The 19936-nt window shown below is 33.1% G+C and overlaps 1 protein-coding gene across 1 annotated transcript; it reads right to left on the bottom strand.

The window, feature by feature from the left end:
• Positions 1 to 5153: 5153 nt before the first annotated feature.
• LOC129319498 (probable 3-beta-hydroxysteroid-Delta(8),Delta(7)-isomerase) lies at positions 5154 to 7278 on the bottom strand. Its single transcript, XM_054964597.1, has 4 exons — positions 7043 to 7278; positions 5932 to 6078; positions 5723 to 5831; positions 5154 to 5614 (listed from the first exon to the last, which is right to left on the bottom strand). The coding sequence occupies exons 1-4, from the start codon at positions 7188 to 7190 to the stop codon at positions 5347 to 5349; spliced, it is 672 nt and encodes a 223-aa protein (XP_054820572.1). The 5' UTR covers positions 7191 to 7278; the 3' UTR covers positions 5154 to 5346.
• Positions 7279 to 19936: the final 12658 nt, after the last annotated feature.

Genomic DNA, 19936 nt, shown 5'->3' with positions numbered 1-19936 from the left:
GAGGAGTTTCTAATTGAATATAGTGTGCTCACGGGCAGCAATGAAAGTACTTTCATTTTCTCTCCTGAAATTCAGGAGTTATTGGAGAAATATCCTACTGTCTACCAAGTTCTTAAAGGCCTACCTCCAGCCCGTCCACAAGATCATGCTATTCTTATTAAACCTGGAGAGCAGCCACCGAACATAAGGCCCTATCGATACCCCCATATGTAAAAAAACGAAATAGAAGGTTTGGTGAAGGACATGTTACAGGCTGGAATTATTCAGCCAAGCAACAGCCCCTACTCAAGTCCAGTGTTGTTGGTCAGGAAGAAAGATGATAGGGCCCGTTATTTTCTTAAGACATATCAGAGGAAGTCAAAGGGGAAGAATAACTCTAGTGGAAATACTTGAACTAGTCTAGAAGTTTACCCTTCAATCCATAGCCGTAAGGAACAGTATTTTGTGATCATACTTAGGTTTTGATATTAATGAGATGAATAACCGAATCAGATGTACATAGGAACTCTGATTCTGGCCCAAAACCCTATTTCCCCTAGAAGATGATAAAACACTCTAGCAACACAGATTACAAGCTTCAATACAAGAGTCTCACTCTCATTAGCATTCGAGAGGCCAATCTCTCCTTACTATTCCCGTCTCCTTCTTCTTAGCCCTCCCTTCTTAAACAAAAGACTACTAATACCTTCAGTGGCTGACACATCGCCCATACTACCCAAAAGATCCCAATCATTACAAAAGATCACAAAATACTGTTCCTTACGGCTATGGACTGAAGGGTAAACTTTTAGACTAGTTCAAGTATTTCCATTAGAGTTATTCTTCCCCTTTGACTTCCTCTGATATGTCTTAAGAAAAGAACGAGCCCTATCATCACCCTCCCCTAAGAGCTCCACCTTGTCCTCAAGGGGAAAAGTTGGAAACTGTTTGCAAATTGTTTCTGCACATTCCCAAGAGTTCTCAAATTCAGGTAAGCCTTGCCATTTAACCAACACTTCTCGCTGTCCATTCATAAGCCGGCGCACCTTCCTAATATCTTGAGGCTGCACTTGTAATTCAAACTCATTAGAAAGCATCGGAGGGATGGTAGGCTGTGCCATAGCAGCTGAAACCGTTTGCTTGAGCTGAGAAACATGAAATACGAGGTGAATGCGGGCGGTGGTTGGAAGTTCCAGCTTGTAGGCCACTGTTCCGATCTTCTCAAGAACCTTGAAAGGTCCATAAAAACGTGGGCTGAGCTTCTCATTGCTCCTCTTGGCTAAGGTCTTTAGTTGATAAGGACGAAGCTTCACATAAACAAAGTCCCCAATCTCAAATTGCACGTCCCGGCGATGCTTATCAGCTTGCGCCTTCATTTTACTTTGAGCCTTAGCTAAATTGTCCCTTAATTGTTCAATGATCTGATTTCGAGCTTGAATCTGTTCATTCACATCTTCCACAACTGAAGGTTCGCCACTAAATTTCAGAAATGTAGGTGGATCCCGACCATATACCGCCTTGAAAGGTGTCATGCCAGCCGCACTGTGGAATGAAGTATTGTACCAATATTCCGCCCAAGACAACCATTTAGCCCATTGAGTTGGTTTTTCATTAGCAAAACAGCGCAAGTAAGTCTCCAAACTCCTATTTAACACTTCTGTCTGTCCATCCGTTTCCGGATGATACGATGAGCTAAGGCAAAGTTGGGTTCCAGCTTGCTTGAACAATTCTTGCCAAAATTGGCTAATGAAAATTCTGTCTCGATCTAAAACTATGGTTTTAGGGAAACCATACAACTTCACAACCTCATTCACAAACTTTTCAGCAACATCCTTTGTAGAAAAAGGGTGGGCAAGAGTGAAAAAATGAGCATATTTGGTGAGTCTATCCACTACCACTAGAATGGTGTCGTACCTTTTTGATTTAGGAAGCCCGGTAATGAAATCCATGCTAATGTCTTCCCAAATGTTTTGAGGAATGGTCAACAGCTGTAACAGACCAGCAGGAGTTAGCGCTTGATATTTATTCTTTTGACAAATCTCACAACTCGCCACATATTGCTGAACATTCCTTTTAATTCCTTCCCAATACACCACATTGGACAGCCTCTTGTAGGTGCGTAAGTAGCCCGAATGCCCCCCTATTGGAGAATTATGATATTCCTTCAATAACAAGGGAATTCTGGTGGAATTTTTTGGTAAGACTAACCTCTCTTTATAGTGTAGGCAGCCATGAACTAAGCTGTACCCTTCCACCCCAGTTTTATCAGTTAGGAGTTGCTATAGAATTTTGCTCAGTTTCGGGTCTGCTTGCACCTCCTTCTCCTATTCTTCCACATCATTATATTGCCATAATGAGAACCCCATTAGTTCTAGTGATTCTTCTCGTCTGAATAGGGCATCAGCAGCCCTATTCTCTTTTCCGAGCTTGTAAATAATCTCAAACTTGAAGCCCATTAATTTTGACACCCATTTCTGCTGGTTCTCATCAACCACTCTCTGCTCCAGCAAGTACTTCAGTGCTTTTTGATCTGTACGGATGATAAATTTATGCCCCCAAAGGTAATGGCGCCATTTTTTAACTGCCATAACAATAGCCATGAGCTCGCTTTCATAAATAGAGCATTGATGGGCTCTATGTGAGAGCTTTTAGCTAAAATATGCCACTGGTCTGCCTTATTACATCAAAACTGCCCCTATTCCGGTACCAGACGCATCAGTCTCAAGCTCAAAAGGAATGGTAAAATCGGGCATTGCGAGCACGGGTAGTGAAGTCATGGCAGTTTTGAGCTGTTCAAATGCCTTTTCCGCTTCCACTGACCACTTGAAAGAATCCTTTTTAAGTAAATCAGTAAGGGGGCTAGCAATCTTCCCATAGTTCTTGACAAATCGACGATAGTACCCGGTCAGCCTAAGGAAACCCCTCAAAGACTTCACATTCTTAGGCTTTGGCCATTTCACCATGCTCTCTATCTTAGCGGGATCAACTTGAACTCCTTCTCTTGATATCAGATGCCCCAAGTATTCAATCTTAGGCTGTACGAAACTACATTTCTTCAAATTAATCACAAGCTGATTTTCCTTTAAGATAGCAAATACATTCTCCAAATGCTTTAAATGAGTGGTTAAGTCATCACTATATATGAGAATGTCATCAAAAAATACCAATACAAACTTGCGTAAATACTCCCTGAATACCTCATTCATCAAGGACTGGAATGTTGAGGGAGCGTTGGTTAATCCAAAGGGCATCACCTTAAACTCATAATGTCCTTCATGTGTTCTGAATGCTGTTTTGTGTTCATCCCCAGCCTTAATCCGAATTTGGTGGTATCCAGACTTCAAATCCAGCTTGGAGAAAATTTTGGCTCCCTTCAATTCATCCAATAGTTCATCTATGGCTGGAATAGGAAATTTATCTGGGATTGTAATTTTGTTTAAGGCCCTATAATCAACACAAAACCTCCAACTTCCATCTTTTGATAGGGCCCGTTATTTTCTTAAGACATATCAGAGGAAGTCAAAGGGGAAGAATAACTCTAGTGGAAATACTTGAACTAGTCTAGAAGTTTACCCTTCAGTCCATAGCCGTAAGGAACAGTATTTTGTGATCTTTTGTAATGATTGGGATCTTTTGGGTAGTATGGGCGATGTGTCAGCCGCTGAAGGTATTATTAGTCTTTTGTTTAGGAAGGGAGGGCTAAGAAGAAGGAGACGGGAATAGTAAGGAGAGATTGGCCTCTCGAATGCCAATGGGAGTGAGACTCTTGTATTGAAGCTTGTAATCTGTGTTGCTAGAGTGTTTTATCATCTTCTAGGGGAAATAGGGTTTTGGGCCAGAATCAGAGTTCCCATGTACATCTGATTCGGTTATTCATCTCATTAATATCAAAACCTAAGTATTTTCCTCTCATATTAATTGCTGTTGTTGTCTTATTTATTACTCTTTGCTGTGATTCTGGTTTAGGACACATTAGAGACCAGGCATATGCACCCATCTGGTTACCTGTTTAATAGCATAATCCTAAGGTTTAAACTCTGGCGTCCAAGGTTGAACGGTTAGCTAACAACCAAAAACAAGCCAAGGTCCATTAAGGAGCACTTTCTGGAAATCAAGTTCCTTTTTAAACTTTACTATAAAGCCTTCCTCGTCTAAATCAGGTAACTGAAGCTGGCCCGAAGGCTTCCAGACATATTGCAGCTGAGATCTCAATTTTCTGTAAGTTATCTTCTTTCCCAGAAGTTTAACGACAACCACAGATCCCATTTTCTTGTTCAAAGCTTCAAGAACTTGAGCCGAGAAATTTACCATAGGAATGCCGTTAGTCACATCCCCCAGACATAGCTTAATGTCATCATCTTCCTCCTCAATTTTGTTACTAGCGTTGAGCAGTTTGTCCTTGACAACTAGCGTTTGCTGACCTGCATCAACAGACGTCAGGGTTTCATTAACTACTTACGTTTCAGGAACTACTTCAGGGCCCAGTGTTGCAGAAATTTGAGTCTCGTCATCGGAAGAAGAAACGGAGCAATTTGCGTCCGTGGCATCATCTTCACCTTAGTTTTCTCTAAGTTTCACTTTTTTGGTGAAGCATTCTTCACCTGGGTGTGGCGGCGGCTCCTCCTTGCCTCCTTGGGAGAGCTTTCCAAGGAAGGAGAGTGTTCCGTACTCTTTACTATACTTTTTACCTTGTCCAAGAATTTTTCAGACTCTCGGTAGAAAAGCTTGTATTTGTGAAACATTACACAATCAACATAATTTAATAATTAAAAAGGGCTGTTATTTATGAAAGGAACAAAGTAAAAGGCAGGAAGATTTACAATGTAAGAAAGACAATAATGTAACAAAACAAAGTATTCTCCAAACAAATCTACAGGACTCTTAAAAAAAAACAGATCTTTTATTATAAATAGTCTTTAGAATAAGAGTGATAAAAATAAGGCAAATTTTCCGTCTCTATATATATTTTTGTTGTTCCTTTTATTTCCTTTTATTATTATAGAAATGGAAAACAAGTTAGCACAATATCCACATGTCAAATTCTGATATATAGTGTAGCGTGAACTATTTCATTGCACGTGATAATAATTCACATGTCTAGTTTTAGCTCGACACAGCAAAGGCAACGATTCACCATATTCCTATTTGGGGTTTAAAACTCAACAGACATCATCTGCAAAACAGCCGTAAACATTTCTTTCTCAAGATAAGCAACTTAAGAATGAACCATTGCAGTTCTTACCGATGTCCGGAAAAGTTTTTAATATCTAAAGCTCTATCTTGAAAACATTCTTTCCTGTCTCAAGCTTCCCACTACACATAATCAAACATTACACGATCATTAGAGCACATAATCTGCACTCTGCATCAGCGAACTTTTGCTTTTTTTGCCTGTCCTAGGACCTGAAATGCAGCACTAGTCTTCCTCCAAGAGCGAACGGCAATAAGAGAGGGTATTACAAGCCAAGAAGCATTTGCTCCAATATAATATGCAAAGTAGTAAAACTGGCTTGCGGAGAAGTTATCACCTTCCAATATTGCTGTAATAAAATAAACAACAGCCCCGTACAGCTGTCCCAGAGAGATGGCAAACTGAAGCATGTAGCTGTATGACTTTCCACAAGCTATTGCATATCTGCAGTCATATTGACAGTAGCAATATATTAACAGAAGTGAAAAATAGAATTAACACAGACAAAGTGTGAAAATTTCAGTGAAAGCGTCATAACATAGTTCAACTTACACCGCAAGAAGGCTAGCCGGACCCTCTAAGACTGCTGTTATGCCTTCAACAGCAACAACGCCTGCATCCCTCGCAGCATACCTTGAATCCCCTTTGCTATATTCCTTCCCTGTCAATTGGATATATAGAATATTTATCTACAGAAACACTGATCCATGAAAGGTACTTCAAAGTCCAAATGCTAATAATGCTATTTATGTGTGACTTACAAACGTCAGCCAGGTAGCAACCAGTCTTATCCTGGTAAAATTGTGGTGAGAAAACAAAATAACCCTCAACAATCAAGTGTGTAAGGCCTGTGAAGGCCCACCAGCACATTAACAGTCTATCAGTTTTTGTTATCTTGGGCAGCCGTCCTGGGAAAAGACAAATGTATAAAGAAAGATGAGATATCATACAACAGATCCACTGATTGGAGATGAGAGAAACTTATATTTGAATAAAAATGTGGAGCCATGTTGATCCATGTAAAGTTTAAATAGCAACATATACTGTCTACGGTGTGTCCATTGCATGTAAGAATGGTTCCTAATCAAATATTCATAGTTCTTGTAGGATAAATTTGAAGTAATAAAACAAAACGTTATGCATTAAACAACACAATTGCGGTAATTCACAATGTTAATCCAAACGACATCTACTTGGCCAAAAAAACAACGTCCTGTAATTCCATTTGAATTGCATGAGAAGAGGATATTCTAATAGTCTCACAGGCATGAACTTATTAAAATAATATAAAGTTTAAAATATCAATCATCAATCAATGTATATATATAATAAATTACTGTGAGTGGTACTGATCATAAAACGTGGATTGTGCACTTCTGCACTGCATGCAGCCCAAGATCTAGTTAGAGAGAAAAGTTAATCACAAAACATTTTATCGATTTTTATCGTATTCTGCATTTTGAACTGCACGGCTCCTACTCCCCAACATCCACTAGATTCAGTAATAATTTTCACTGATTAGAAATACTCATCATTCAGCCATTCAGGTACAGCATTCGGTCAACCTAATGTAACATACTCTGTAATCGATTACATAAACAATCTTGACGATTCAATGCCCACGTCAACAGCAAAAGTATTAACAGATAGCATAATTGAAGCATTTTATTTGATTACTGAAGTAAGTTCACAAGAAAACAATGCGATTAAAAAAAAAAAAAAGATCTGAGTGAGAGTAAAACTATTAGAAGTGAAGAATTTCAATTTCACTTACAAATTGCGAGTAATAAACAAGAAGGATCGACAAATAAACCCTGAAGAAGTCAATGGAAAAGAAATAAAGCAATCCGAAAGTGAGATGGGCATTCCTACCTGAGAAGATCCAGATGGAGGAGACGACGGCCAGGGAAGCGACGCCATAAATTGCAATAATGGAAGACTGAGAAAGGAAGCACGGAACGAAACCAGGTAGAATCAGGTCCGTTGGTACATAAGGATGACTTTGAGGCACTTCAGCCATCCGCGCCGTTCTCTGCTGCAGCAACGGGATTGGGGAGGATGCGGTGGAGAGCGAGCAGGGAGTGGCTGTTCATGACCTTTTCTTTTGCCTTAAATTAAATAAACGTACGCAATATTTGAAAGGGTTTACAATTGGTAACCCTTCAAAGTAAAAATTTATACGCCCCTTTTAAAAATATATAAATAATTTTTAATCAAATTTCCATGTCTAATAAATTAATTAATTATTTTTAAATTAATATTATATTTTTATATTTATCTTTATTTACTAGAGTGTTTAACTTAAAAATAAATATAAAATAATTTATTTATTAAGTGCATTTTTAAAAAAAATAAAAGAAAAAATTAATCATTTGGTTCTTATAGTTTTGAGCCAGTTGTAACCCAATTCTTAATCTTTAATTCATTATAACTCAATCGTTAAAGTTTTTACTCAATTGTAAATCAATTTCTGAATTTTGCCTCTTACAATTTAGTCTCTGAAATTTTAATTTTTTAAATATTAGTAAAATTATAAAAATTAAAAATATTTTAAAATTTTAATATTTATAAATATTAAAAGGGTTTAGTAATTTAAGATATTAGTAATAAATTTTAAAATATTTTTAATCTTGATAATTTTATTTTTTAAAATGTAAGGACCAATATTTAAAAGATTGAAACTTCATAAATTAAATTACAAGAGATAAATTTTAGGGATTGATTTACAATCAAGTTAAAACTTTAAGAATTAAAATATAATGAGTCAAAGTTTAAAAACTGAGTTATAATTGAATCAAAATTATAAGAACTAAATAATTAATTTTTTTAAAATAAAACATTAATTACACGTGGAAATGCTAAAAGTTCTTTGCATTTTTTTAACTTCTATTTTTTTAAAAAATACTTTAAATTTTTAAACAGAGTGAGTAAGTGAAATTTATTAACTTACTATGAAAAAAATTGTCAAATGCTCATATCATTTACTTGGAAATTATTTTACTTCACAAATTAATAAATTTTACTTGCAAATTTTTATTTTGCAAATTACAAATGAATGAGGGACCAATGATTGTTAGATGGTCACTTAGATACAAGTTCTCAATTTTGAATCTGTATGCATACAAAAAATACCTTTAAAAAAATTACCCTCGATTGGCCCCAAATAGCCGTATTAAAAAAAAAAAACATTTTCAAATAAGGGCATGAGCGTAGCAAATCATTGAAATTGATGATATGTTTAATAAGTTTTTTTTATGAATTAACAAATTTTACTTACAAATCCTTTTTGTGATGGTGTGTGTACATTAAACTATTTTAAAATATATGTTAAATTATTTAAAAAATTTTAAAACTATGCATTAAAGTATTAATAAAATAAGGAAAGAAAAGCATGCAAAATAGCATCCTATACCATGCAAGGAACCCACCTAATTATATATATACGTGTCTAGTTATATTAAATATCTATTATGTTTTTATGATTACTGTTATTATTCAACCATAAAAGAAAACTGTTACTCAAGTTTGGTGACACGAAAGGGGAAGAAGCTCTCGTCTTCTGGGGTTTATATCTCTTGGCTGTGGTGGCTTATCTGTTTTGAGTTTTTTTTTTTTTTTTCCTTACATGTTTCTTGTCCTTTTTTCTTTCTTTCTCCTCTCCTTTTTGGTCCTTTTTTCTACTCCGTTCTTGTCTCTGTTTTTTTTTTTGTTCGATTTTAGTTTTCTTGGCCCTTCTTTCTTTTCTTTAAAGTTGTTTCTATGTTAATCAATCTCATATTAAATAATTTTTGTATGTGTTTACAACCAAATTGTGAATTTGGAGGCTCACGTCCAACTCAACTTAATTGGCTTTAAAATAATTATATAAAAAAATATTTATGAAGTCTAGGCCATTAAGTCAAGACCATCACCCATAATGAATGACCATGATGGAGGAAGTGCTTCCTAAATTTAAGGAAAGTGGCGATCATGGGGCTTGGACATCAAGTCAGGATCATCTATAAATGGAGGAGCTCTCTCTCAATAATCATCATCAGCATCAACAAACTATCAGTCTCAGACTCTGCGTTTGTTGCTTTATTTTATTTTTTTTATCAAGTAGTTTTAGTCTTTATTTTTTTGTTGTATGGCCAGCATAGCTCGTCATCTTTTTCTTTAATTAATGTATCTCTGCTTCCTTGCATTTACATTTATTTTCTTTACTTCGCATTCTCACATCTCGGTGAATTGTGGTAAGGGAGTCTGAGTCCTCGCGTTTGATTAAAAGTTAGGTTCTTTTATCTTTTTGACACCTTGCGTCTCTAGCACACCTCATGACACCACATCTAATTGACTGTTTTTTATGAATAATTTTTGGCACGCCTAGTGAGACTCGTGTGAAAGGAATGCTTAGGACACATAAGGATCAAGATTTTTTTTGGAAAGAATAGACTTGAGTCTTATGACTCAAAGAACATGGCTGCACATGCAAAACGTGAAGTACGAGCTAATGAAAGGCAAAGAGCTTTGTTGCAAACTCTGAAGGAGGGGTTAAGGAACATCTCTGCTATGCTGTCTAGATCATCACAGGAGCAAACTCCAATTGGCTTACACCTTCAAAGAACAAATGGACTCGAGGGGCAGTTTTCCAAAGTACCCTTCGACTAAAAAATCAATAATGAGAACCGCCATAACATCCCTCAAAAGATAAATGGTAGGTCTAATTTACTAGTAGGCCCGTTCGGCCAAAAGGGCCAGAGCCATTGGGGCTAGCGACACAGGGCGGAGCTATTGGGGCTAGCACCAAAGGGGCCGGAGACATAAAGGCCGAAGTCATTGGGGCTAATACTATTGAGGCCAGAGCCATTGGGGCTAGCACCATAGGGGTTGGAGCCACAAGGGCTGAAGCCATTGGGGCCAGCACCATTAGGTTAAATCCATTGGGGCTGGTACTAGAAGGGCCGGAGCCACAAGAGCTAGCAAAGTCACCAGGGTTGAAATCACAAGGGCTACCATTAGAGGGGCCGGAACCACAGGGGCCAGAACTACAAGGGCCAACACTAGAGGGGCTAGCGCCACAAGGGCTGAAGTCATAGGGGCCGCAACCAAGGGGCCAACACTACAGGGCCGCAACCATAAAGGCTAATAGCAGAAGAGCCAGCACTATAGGAATCGAAGCCATTGGGGCCAAAACTACAAGGGCCAACACTAGAGGTGTAACACACCAAAATTTTTTTTTTAAATAATTTAACTCAACCATAGTTGGGTTACAGCCACCCAACACATTTTTATATCAATAATTTCAATATTAAATATTTTATAATTAGCTTCAACTCACACACTATAACATTTCAGATAAATTTTTACCTCCCACATGCCAATAGGTTAAATCACATTTGTCCATCCTTATACTCCCAACAAGTAAACTAAATCACATTTGTCCATCCTTATACTCCCAACAAGTAAAATAAGCAATTTAATAAATTTTCAACACAAGCCAGTTATTTGGCCTTATAATCATGCCATTTTAACCAATACAAAGTAAACTAAATATTACAGTCATCCAAATTGTACCAAAAATAGAAATAATTTGAAAGGCATGATTACATTTATATATTCATATAATTGACAATAAATAAAAAAAAGTCCTAATATTGGCAATATAACACATTATAAATCATAAATTAAATACCCAAAAGAGACAGTGGATCTATACCACTAAGCCTCTGGGACTCCTCCACGTGTCACTCATGGCTCTTCTCCTGAAAATTGTTAACCACATAATGAGACTCAAAAGTCCCAGTAACCAAAGCCAATTTATGATAGTGTATACAAACAGTTAAGTGTGTGCTTACTAAGTGAGAATTAAAAATAATATAATTCCAACAAATATAAGAAATATTACAATACACACAAATAACCATCATTATATCCCTCCATTAACCTCGAGCCGTAGCCCTCACTCGGTGCTAAATTACCCGGCCAAAGGTAGATTAGCCCGAGCCCTTACAAGCCACCTATTGAGCTCCAATAGGGGCGTACCACGTGGCACATAAATACAACAATAATAGCAAGTCTCCCAACACCTCCCATAATAATTAAACAAATTCATAATAATATTGCACAATTATACAATATTACAAAAATTCATAATTTTCTCAATAATCACCCAATTAACATGAAGTAACACTAATCACAAATTAAAAGCATGGTTACCTTGTGGCTTTTTCAATAAATTATTCCTTAAAATTTCTCTCTCACCACAATTTTCACCAGTAATACAATCTACAAATAACATATTATTTATAAATATTAGTTTCAATTTTTAAAACTAATAAAATAATTCTAATAATAGAATTAAAAATATAACATAATTCCTAATCTCAATCTTAATACAAATCTAGAGTCAATACTATTAAGTAAAATTTTTAACTCCTCTTTTAATTATCAATAAACATTAATAATCTAAAAATCAACTTCTAAATTAATTTTTATTATCAAAATTTTCTTTTTATTTCATAAATTCGTACCTAAAATACCCAAAAATTAAAAATTAAGTCTCTAGCTTAGAATCATAATCCTATAGCCATAATAATTCATTTCTCATCCCAAATAATCATCTAAACCTCAATAAATCAACATATATTTTCAAATCTAGTCTAGAATTTGATCCATAAGCCACAAATTCAAAGATCACCAATAAATTTATACTCTAGAATATTTATTATACTACTAACAACCTCAAAAACCATATTTATTCAACATAAATTCATCCCTCTTCCAGATCTTAAATTTTCTACCACTACAAAATCAGAAACCAAAGAAGAAGGATGACTAAGAAAAAATTTTAGAACACTTACTTAGTCTTAAAAAGCTTAAAATCACACCCTAAATATCCTATTAAAAACTCTTACCTTAAAAACTTAGATCTCCCGCACCGGTGAAACTAGACGCTCTTTCAGTCTCAGCTCACGCACACGAAGAATGAAGAAACGAAAGGAAACGGGTGAGTTTTTATAAAAATTCAGTGGGTCTCACACATTTTTTTTATTCTTTTCTCTCTTTTCTTTCTTTCTTTCTTTTTTTTTATTATTATTATTATATGTAATGATGGAACGCGTAAACGCCGAAAGCAAAACTCGTTTTCTTCTTCTTCTTCCTTTCTTTTTTTTTTAAATACCCTTTCTTTTTTTTTATTATAATAATAATTTAATAATATTTTTTAATTATTTTTTTAATTAATTTTAATTTTTTTTTAAATTTTTTTAATTTTAATTTAGAATTATATCCTAAGTTAGATTTAATAATCATCTCCTACTAATTTGCTTACCTTTAAATATTTTTTTTTTAAATTTCTATTTACCAAAAATTAACTATAAAAATTTTAAATTGGGATGTTACAAGAGGGGCCGTAACCATAAGGGCCAGCATCAGAGGAGTTGAAGTTATAAAGGCCACAACCATAAGGGCCGATGCCACAGGGGCTAAAGTTAAAAAGGCAAGTTTTGCAAGAGCCTTTTCCACAAGAGCTCTCTCATAAAAGGCTCTTTCCACATGGGCCCTGTAGTAGCTAAATTTTATAAAACCAATCCTTAAAGTCTAAAAACTTAAAGGGCCAATTCCAAAATCAAGTCTTGAGGTCCTAAACCCTGAGAAGCTTGATCTTAAACTAGACCACATGGTTCCTAATCTTTAACCACAAGAGTGTCCTTCAAGTAAAATACCAAATCAACCATCAATCAAAACGAGAACGAGCCTATCCTCCAAGACATGCTACTCACGCAATGTTTGAAAATGAGGCAAATGGAAACATCCATACAAAATTGGCCTACAAAGACATCAGCCAATTTGTATAGGGGCATTGTTTGCAACCAAATTGTGAATTTGGAAGCCTAGGTCCAACTCAACTTAATTGGCTTTAAAATAATTATATAAAAAAAGAATATTTATAAAGCTTAGCTATTAAGTCAAGACCATCCATCATCTTTATTTTATTTTTTCTTTTATCATGTAATTTTAGTCTTTATTTTTCTGTTGTATTGTCGGCATGGCCCGCCACCTTTTTCTTTAATTAATGTATCTCTACTTCCTTACATTTACATTAATTTTCTTTGCTTTGCATTCTCACATCTGGGTAAACTGTGGCAAAGAAGCTCGGGTCCCCACATTTGATTAGAAGTTAGGTTCTTTCATTCTTTTAAAATTTTGTGTCTCTGGCATGCTTCGTGACACCATACTTGATTGATTGTTTTTTACGGACACTTTCATTGTCAGCCTTCTCTTTCCTCACAAGGCTTTGGTTCTTTGCATGGGTTTCATCCAATCAAATCGAGATTTGGTGTTTTTCCTTCAGTTCACTAGTTGCCATTTCAGTTGGTTAGTTGTTGAGTTTTGTTTCCTTATATTTTATGTTTCTTTTCATCTGGTTTGTCTTTTGATAAAAAAAAAACATAAAACAATATACTATTACATGTCAACAATATATATATTATGAAACGTAAATACATATTAATACATAAATAATGCAATTGATTTTTAAAGTATGTATATATATATGCATTATACATGAAGTGAAAATGCAATCAGTTAATTATTAGTATATAATGACAAATAAAATTAAGGAGAATGTAACTATTAACAAAAATTAATTAGAAGTTTTTTCCTGGAATTAAAATTAATGATTACATAAACAACAGACAAATTTTAAGTAAAGAAATATTAAGTTTTAATTTAAAAAATTATTACGAAAGGTTTTTTTTAATGACTGATTGATACAAAATTCTTTTAAAAAAACCCCTGTAGTGAGCATGTTTAAAATCATGCCTGTATTCCTCCTATTGTCTCTTGGTCCAGTTTTATGTAGTTGATGCACAGAGTCTTCTCCGATCTAAAATAAAAGGAGATTGATCAAATGGCTATCGGATATAACATCTCAAAATTTAAACTTGAGTGCTTGTAGGTGTTGGCAAAAAGTTTTGATTAGTATGCTATCTTTGTAATTTGGATAGGAATTCAAATATAAGAAATCTAAGATGTACTTAAAGTAAGGGAAAGAAAAACTAAAGAAATCCTTATAGTTAAAGAATTTATAGAAAATTTATCTATGTTATACATGTAATTTATTAGATTATAAATTATGGTAAGTGGGGACACAAAAAATTCTTAGTAAAGTCAAGTGATGTTTAAGAATATGAAAAAAAAATTAAGGAAAACAAAAGTCAAAGCTAATAAGGACTGATTTGGTAAAGAATGTTGCCCAATAACACCCAAAGTTATTAGATGAATTAAGGAGAATCCTAATCATAATACATTGGTCCAAGTCATATTTTTAGGGTATCAAAGGATTATTTTATGAAAGAAAAGTACAAAATTAGAGATATTAAATATTTGTATAGAATATTTCATGGTAATTGAAAATTTTCGTCGCTAAACAAGGGTAAGTTATTCTAATTCTATAACGGAATGCATTTTATTGCTAAATCTGTCATAAATGAAAATTTTATGAAAAATCACCATTGTCATGTCACCTAATAGGCTAATGCCACCTCATCACCATGTTACTACCACCTCATCACCCATCCCTATCATGTCACCTCTACATCATATATTAACTTTAAATAACTTTAAATGTGCCTTAGCCAAGTTCAAATTCATAACCTCACACCTTCATGAGCCTTTATCTCTAACTTTATTGTTAGTTGAGCTAAAAGAGATTTTTAGTCTTTAATTAATAAATTAAATATATAATATTTAATCACCACATATATTTATATATTAATAAATATATAATTTAAATATATTTATTTTATTTAAGATTATTTTTATTTATCAATAAAATAAATTAATTTTTTATATAATACTTATTTTATATTATATTATAATTTTAAAAAAATTATTTTTTGATAAAAAATTTAATATTAAAATGAACAAATACTTTATTATCACTATATATTTTATTATAATTTTTATAATATATAATATTTTTTATGTTTAAATTATTTTTTAAAATTATTTTTATTTTTAAATAACAATAATTAGGTATGTTACTATGTTATCAAAAAAAATTAAATATGTAATTTAAATTATTATAATTATTATTAATATCTAAATAATTAAAAATACTAAATTATAATTATTAAATTATTTATTTATAGCATAATAATAAATTATATATAAATATAAATTATAAATCATATAATAAAATTTTAAAAAATTAACGATAGAAAGGTTTGTGATAGAATTTTTAGTCGTAAATGCTATCATAAAAATATAATAGTGTGTCTTGAAAATTTGCGGCGGGCATTTCCATTGAAAAATTCTATTGCTAAATTATTTCTAACAACTCAACGACATAATAGTGATGGAATTTTTAGCGACGGAATGTTTCATCCCTAAATGCCATCGGTGAAATTATTTTTAATGGTTTAGCGATAGAATAATGACTAATTTTTTAACTACAGAATTTTCTGTCAATAAATTACCAAAGGAATTAGCGATGAAATTCCATTGCTATTTTTTTGTCGCTAAATTCTGTTGTTAATTTGTTATTTTTTTGTAGTGTATGTGGCAACCAATGGACATTTGCTTAATTCATTTTCATTTAACAAATTATTATAACCACGGCTTCCCACTTTCTTCAAATGCCTCTTTGCATATACTTTGGCATTTTACTTCGTTGTCTTTCTTATCTCGTCTGCTATTCAAGACTTGAAGAGAAAGGACTTGGGTCTTCAATGTCATTGAATGAAGAATGCTTGGGATTGGGATAGAGTAAACTTTACCATTTCTTCCTCTAAATTATATCTATGGCCCAAACTTCCTTCACTAAACTTTCTCCTCTCCTTAAAAGCTATAAATCCATGGTCTTAGAATTGGGAGAAAGGGGATTTATGGGCTGGACAAAGTGAAGGTAGCAAGGTAATTGAATAATTAGCTAGACCAAGGTTAAGAGAGACCATTGGAAGAGAGGGTTGTGATTTGGAAAGGCCTGGACAGAAACTTTAAAGTTAAGAAATTGCTTGAAAGAAAGCTAGGAACTCAAGGTAGTAACCTTGTATTTTTCCCTTGTGCATATTTTCATTCATGTGATTGACATGGTTGCTGAATTTGTTAGTTGTAACATGCTTAAATACATTAGATATTACTATAAATATGGTACCATGTTTATATGAATGTGTGTTTAAAATCATGAATTATGTTGTAAAGAAGAATGCATTCGCACCATGTCTTGTTAGAACATGTTTTATGTACTTGAAATTGTGTTGTCACTTGAATGAACTATGTTAGCTTGTGGAAATGGCTTGAGTTACTACTGAGATTGTTACAATCTCACTCTCCAAAATATACTAACCATGCTAGGTTAAAGCAGAAGCAAAGACAAAGGCAACACAATTCATGAAGCTTGATTCTATGGAAATTGTTAAATTGAATTTTGTATGAATATTCTGACAAGTGCATGAGGTGTAAGTATGATAATATGCTCTGAATCTATGACCCCTAGACTAGCTATATATGTATGGAAATGTTTCTACATTTTGAGCAAGTCATGTATGAACATATAAGATCAAATTAATCATACCAAAGCATGAACCTATTAAGAAGTATAGTGCTCTGTTTTATTTCAATGTTTTATATAAATTTAGAATCATGGAGTTTTGTATTCTATACATTAAGTTATGAATTATTCAAATCAAGAACATAATTCGAGACTAGTTTATTAAAAATATAGAACATGAGTTATTAATCTATGAAACAGTATCATTTGAACCATTCCATTATCTTCCATCATAGAGAACTTCCTAAGCTTTCCATGAAACCTTAGATCATGTTAATTGGATATCTACAACTTAATTTATGAATTTTTCCAAATTTGAGCATAAAATCTGGATCCACCACTACATAGTCCAACTACGACAATCCTAAATATTAAATAGACTATATCCATTGAGAAATAGAAAATTATTTTTAATATTTTTCTCATATAGTTAAGATCATAAGGTTTTCAAATAGTTTAAGATCACGTCAATTGTAGTTTTATTTCTCTAGTTATGAATTTCGTAAGATATGATACATAAATCTAGATTTAGTATAATTAAGAACTAAGCAATTTTGAAAATTCATTGAACTGTACTAATTGAAGAAGTAAAAGTTGTGCGCCATATTTTCATCTAATAGAGGACACCAAGGGTTTTATAGTAAGTCCTAGATTACCTAGTTTGGATAAGTATAGTCCAAGATGTGAATTTACAAAGCTTAAGGCAATAAATCTGAAAAGTTGGATAGGAGAAAACAGAGCAATTTAGCTAAATGAATAAATTATATTAATTTTTTTAGTAAAATTCAAGTTTAGTATTTTTCCTATATAGAGGACTCATTTTTCATTAAAACGAGACATGAATGAGCTCAAATTGGATTTTATAAAATAATTTATGAATTTTTGAAGTCAGTCCGAAATTCTAGAAATATTAAGTTAAAGCAAACCAAGATTGAGGTTAAAGTTTTTAAGTTCTTCTTGTCCTTATGAAATCTCAAATAGCTACCGTTGCCAAATTATGATTTCCAAAATAAGATGTTTCACCAGGTTTGCCAGCATTTCCAGTCCTTATGAAATCTTGTCCTTGTGACTCGCTAAAATATAAATGTTATATTTTTCTTGAACATAAATTTTTGTCACCAAAGGCAGGAAAAAGAAGGGCAGGAGTCACATTTTAATATAACACAACACTATCATTTCAGTTCACAACAAATTGAGTGAGCATGATCTTTTTTTTTTTTTGTTAAAACAAATGTTTTTTTCCCTCATACATTGCTTAAGGTTTGATAAGTCAAGATATTTCATGGTTGGTGAATGATAAATTTTTATTTTATTGTAGATTTGATTTTTAATATGAAAAACTTTTAATGACAACTTGCATTATTTATTAATTCTGAACAATGCTGTTCATTGTTCATATTCCATGCAATACACATGATTAATGGGCCTTTAAAGCGCAAATGTCCCATTTAGCTTAATTTAGTGGGCTATGCTATCATAATGGTGAAACTTTCTTATTCTTTAGTTATGGGTTTTTCACTTTTTAACATACAAAAGAATCAAGTTGGGCTTCCCTATGCAAGCCAAAAGCCCAAAGAGGCCAACACTGGATGAACTCGATATAATTCAACAATTTTGGTAGATGCCAGTCAGTGATCGAACTTTGTGTGTTGTGTCTCGAAGTTTACAAGCGCTGCGGTAAACCAGGAAAGCACGACGAGCTGGCAACACTGAACATTCTTGATGCTTCATATTTTACACACAAGAATATTTCTATTACTGCCACACATTATTTTAAAACTTTTACAAATATAACTCATGTTATAAACTTAAATCAGGCAAACAATTTAATATTTACTCTATTTTATATTATAATTTCTTTATTTATTATAAATATTATATTATGGATGTCCATAACTCATAACCTTTAGGATTCCTTTATCCTTAATGTCCTCGTCAATATAGGTTTCATTATATCTTTAAAACATTAGGGTAGGACTTGAATGGTTGGAGGCATATAAATAAAGGTTATGTCCAAAGCATATGTACACTAATGAAAAAAATTTCCTCCATTTCTTATATTGTCTTGTCCTTTTCTACTCTTCATATTAACTATATTTTACAATACGTTATCAATACGAATTGGCTCTAAAAATAAAGTATGAGCTTTTAGTTAGATTAATGTGTTCCTATATTATATATATAACTATATTTTATATTATTGTTTTATTAACATTCATGGTTTTGTTGTTCTTATATTTTATTGTTTTATTTTCCTATCATTTCATTTTCTTAGTTATGTAGTAATTTTAAATTTCTCCATTCTGTTAATTTGAAACTAATCATGTGATTAGTGATTTAATTTAATCAAGTCTCATTCGACATGATAATGCAAGAGGAAGATGAAGAACTTCTTGATCCTGAAGTACCATATCTTAGTGCTATAGGTGCACTGATGTATCTTGCTAATTTAATAAGACCTGATATTGCATTTGCTGTAAATTTGTTAGCAAGATTTAGTTCTTACCCAAGAAAAAGGCATTGGAATGGAGTTAAACACCTATGTCGATATTTATGAGGGACAATTGATATGGGATTATTTCATTCTAATGAATTTAGATCACAACTTATTGGTTATGCAGATACAGGATTTCAATCAGATTCATATAAAGGTAGATTACAAACTAGATATTTGTTTACTTGTGGGGGTACAACAATATCTTGGGGTTCAACAAAACAAACTTTAGTTGCCGCCTCATCAAATCATGCTGAAATAATTGCAATTCACGAAATAAGTAGAGAAAATGTCTAGCTAAGGTCAGTGATTCATCATATGCAAAAGATGTGTGGTTTATTGTTGGAAAAAAGGATATGCAATTAAGACAATTCGTTTTGATAATGCGAGTGAATTTTCATCACAAATTTTTGATGAATATTGTATATCAACTGAAATAACAGTTAAAAAATTTGTTGCTCATGTCCACACTCAAAATGATTTAGCAGAATCATTCATTAAATACCTCCAATTAATAGCTAGACCAATGCTCTTAAGGATAAAACTTTTTATTTCTGCATGGGGACATGCAATTTTACATGCAATAGCACTTGTGGGCATCAAGCCAACAAACTATCATAAATTTTCCCCGTTGCAATTGGCTTTTGGTTAAGAGCCAAATATTTTTCATCTTAGAATTTTTGGATCTGTGGTGTTTGTTCCTATTGCTCCACCACAATGCACAAAGATAAGACCTCAA

This window comes from Prosopis cineraria, unplaced genomic scaffold, assembly GCF_029017545.1.
Source record: "Prosopis cineraria cultivar Desert tree isolate PC_DT_omini unplaced genomic scaffold, ASM2901754v1 PC1, whole genome shotgun sequence".
NCBI lineage: Eukaryota > Viridiplantae > Streptophyta > Magnoliopsida > Fabales > Fabaceae > Prosopis > Prosopis cineraria.
Note: the sequence above shows the minus strand (reverse complement) of the source record. Positions and strands in the feature narration are given on the sequence as shown.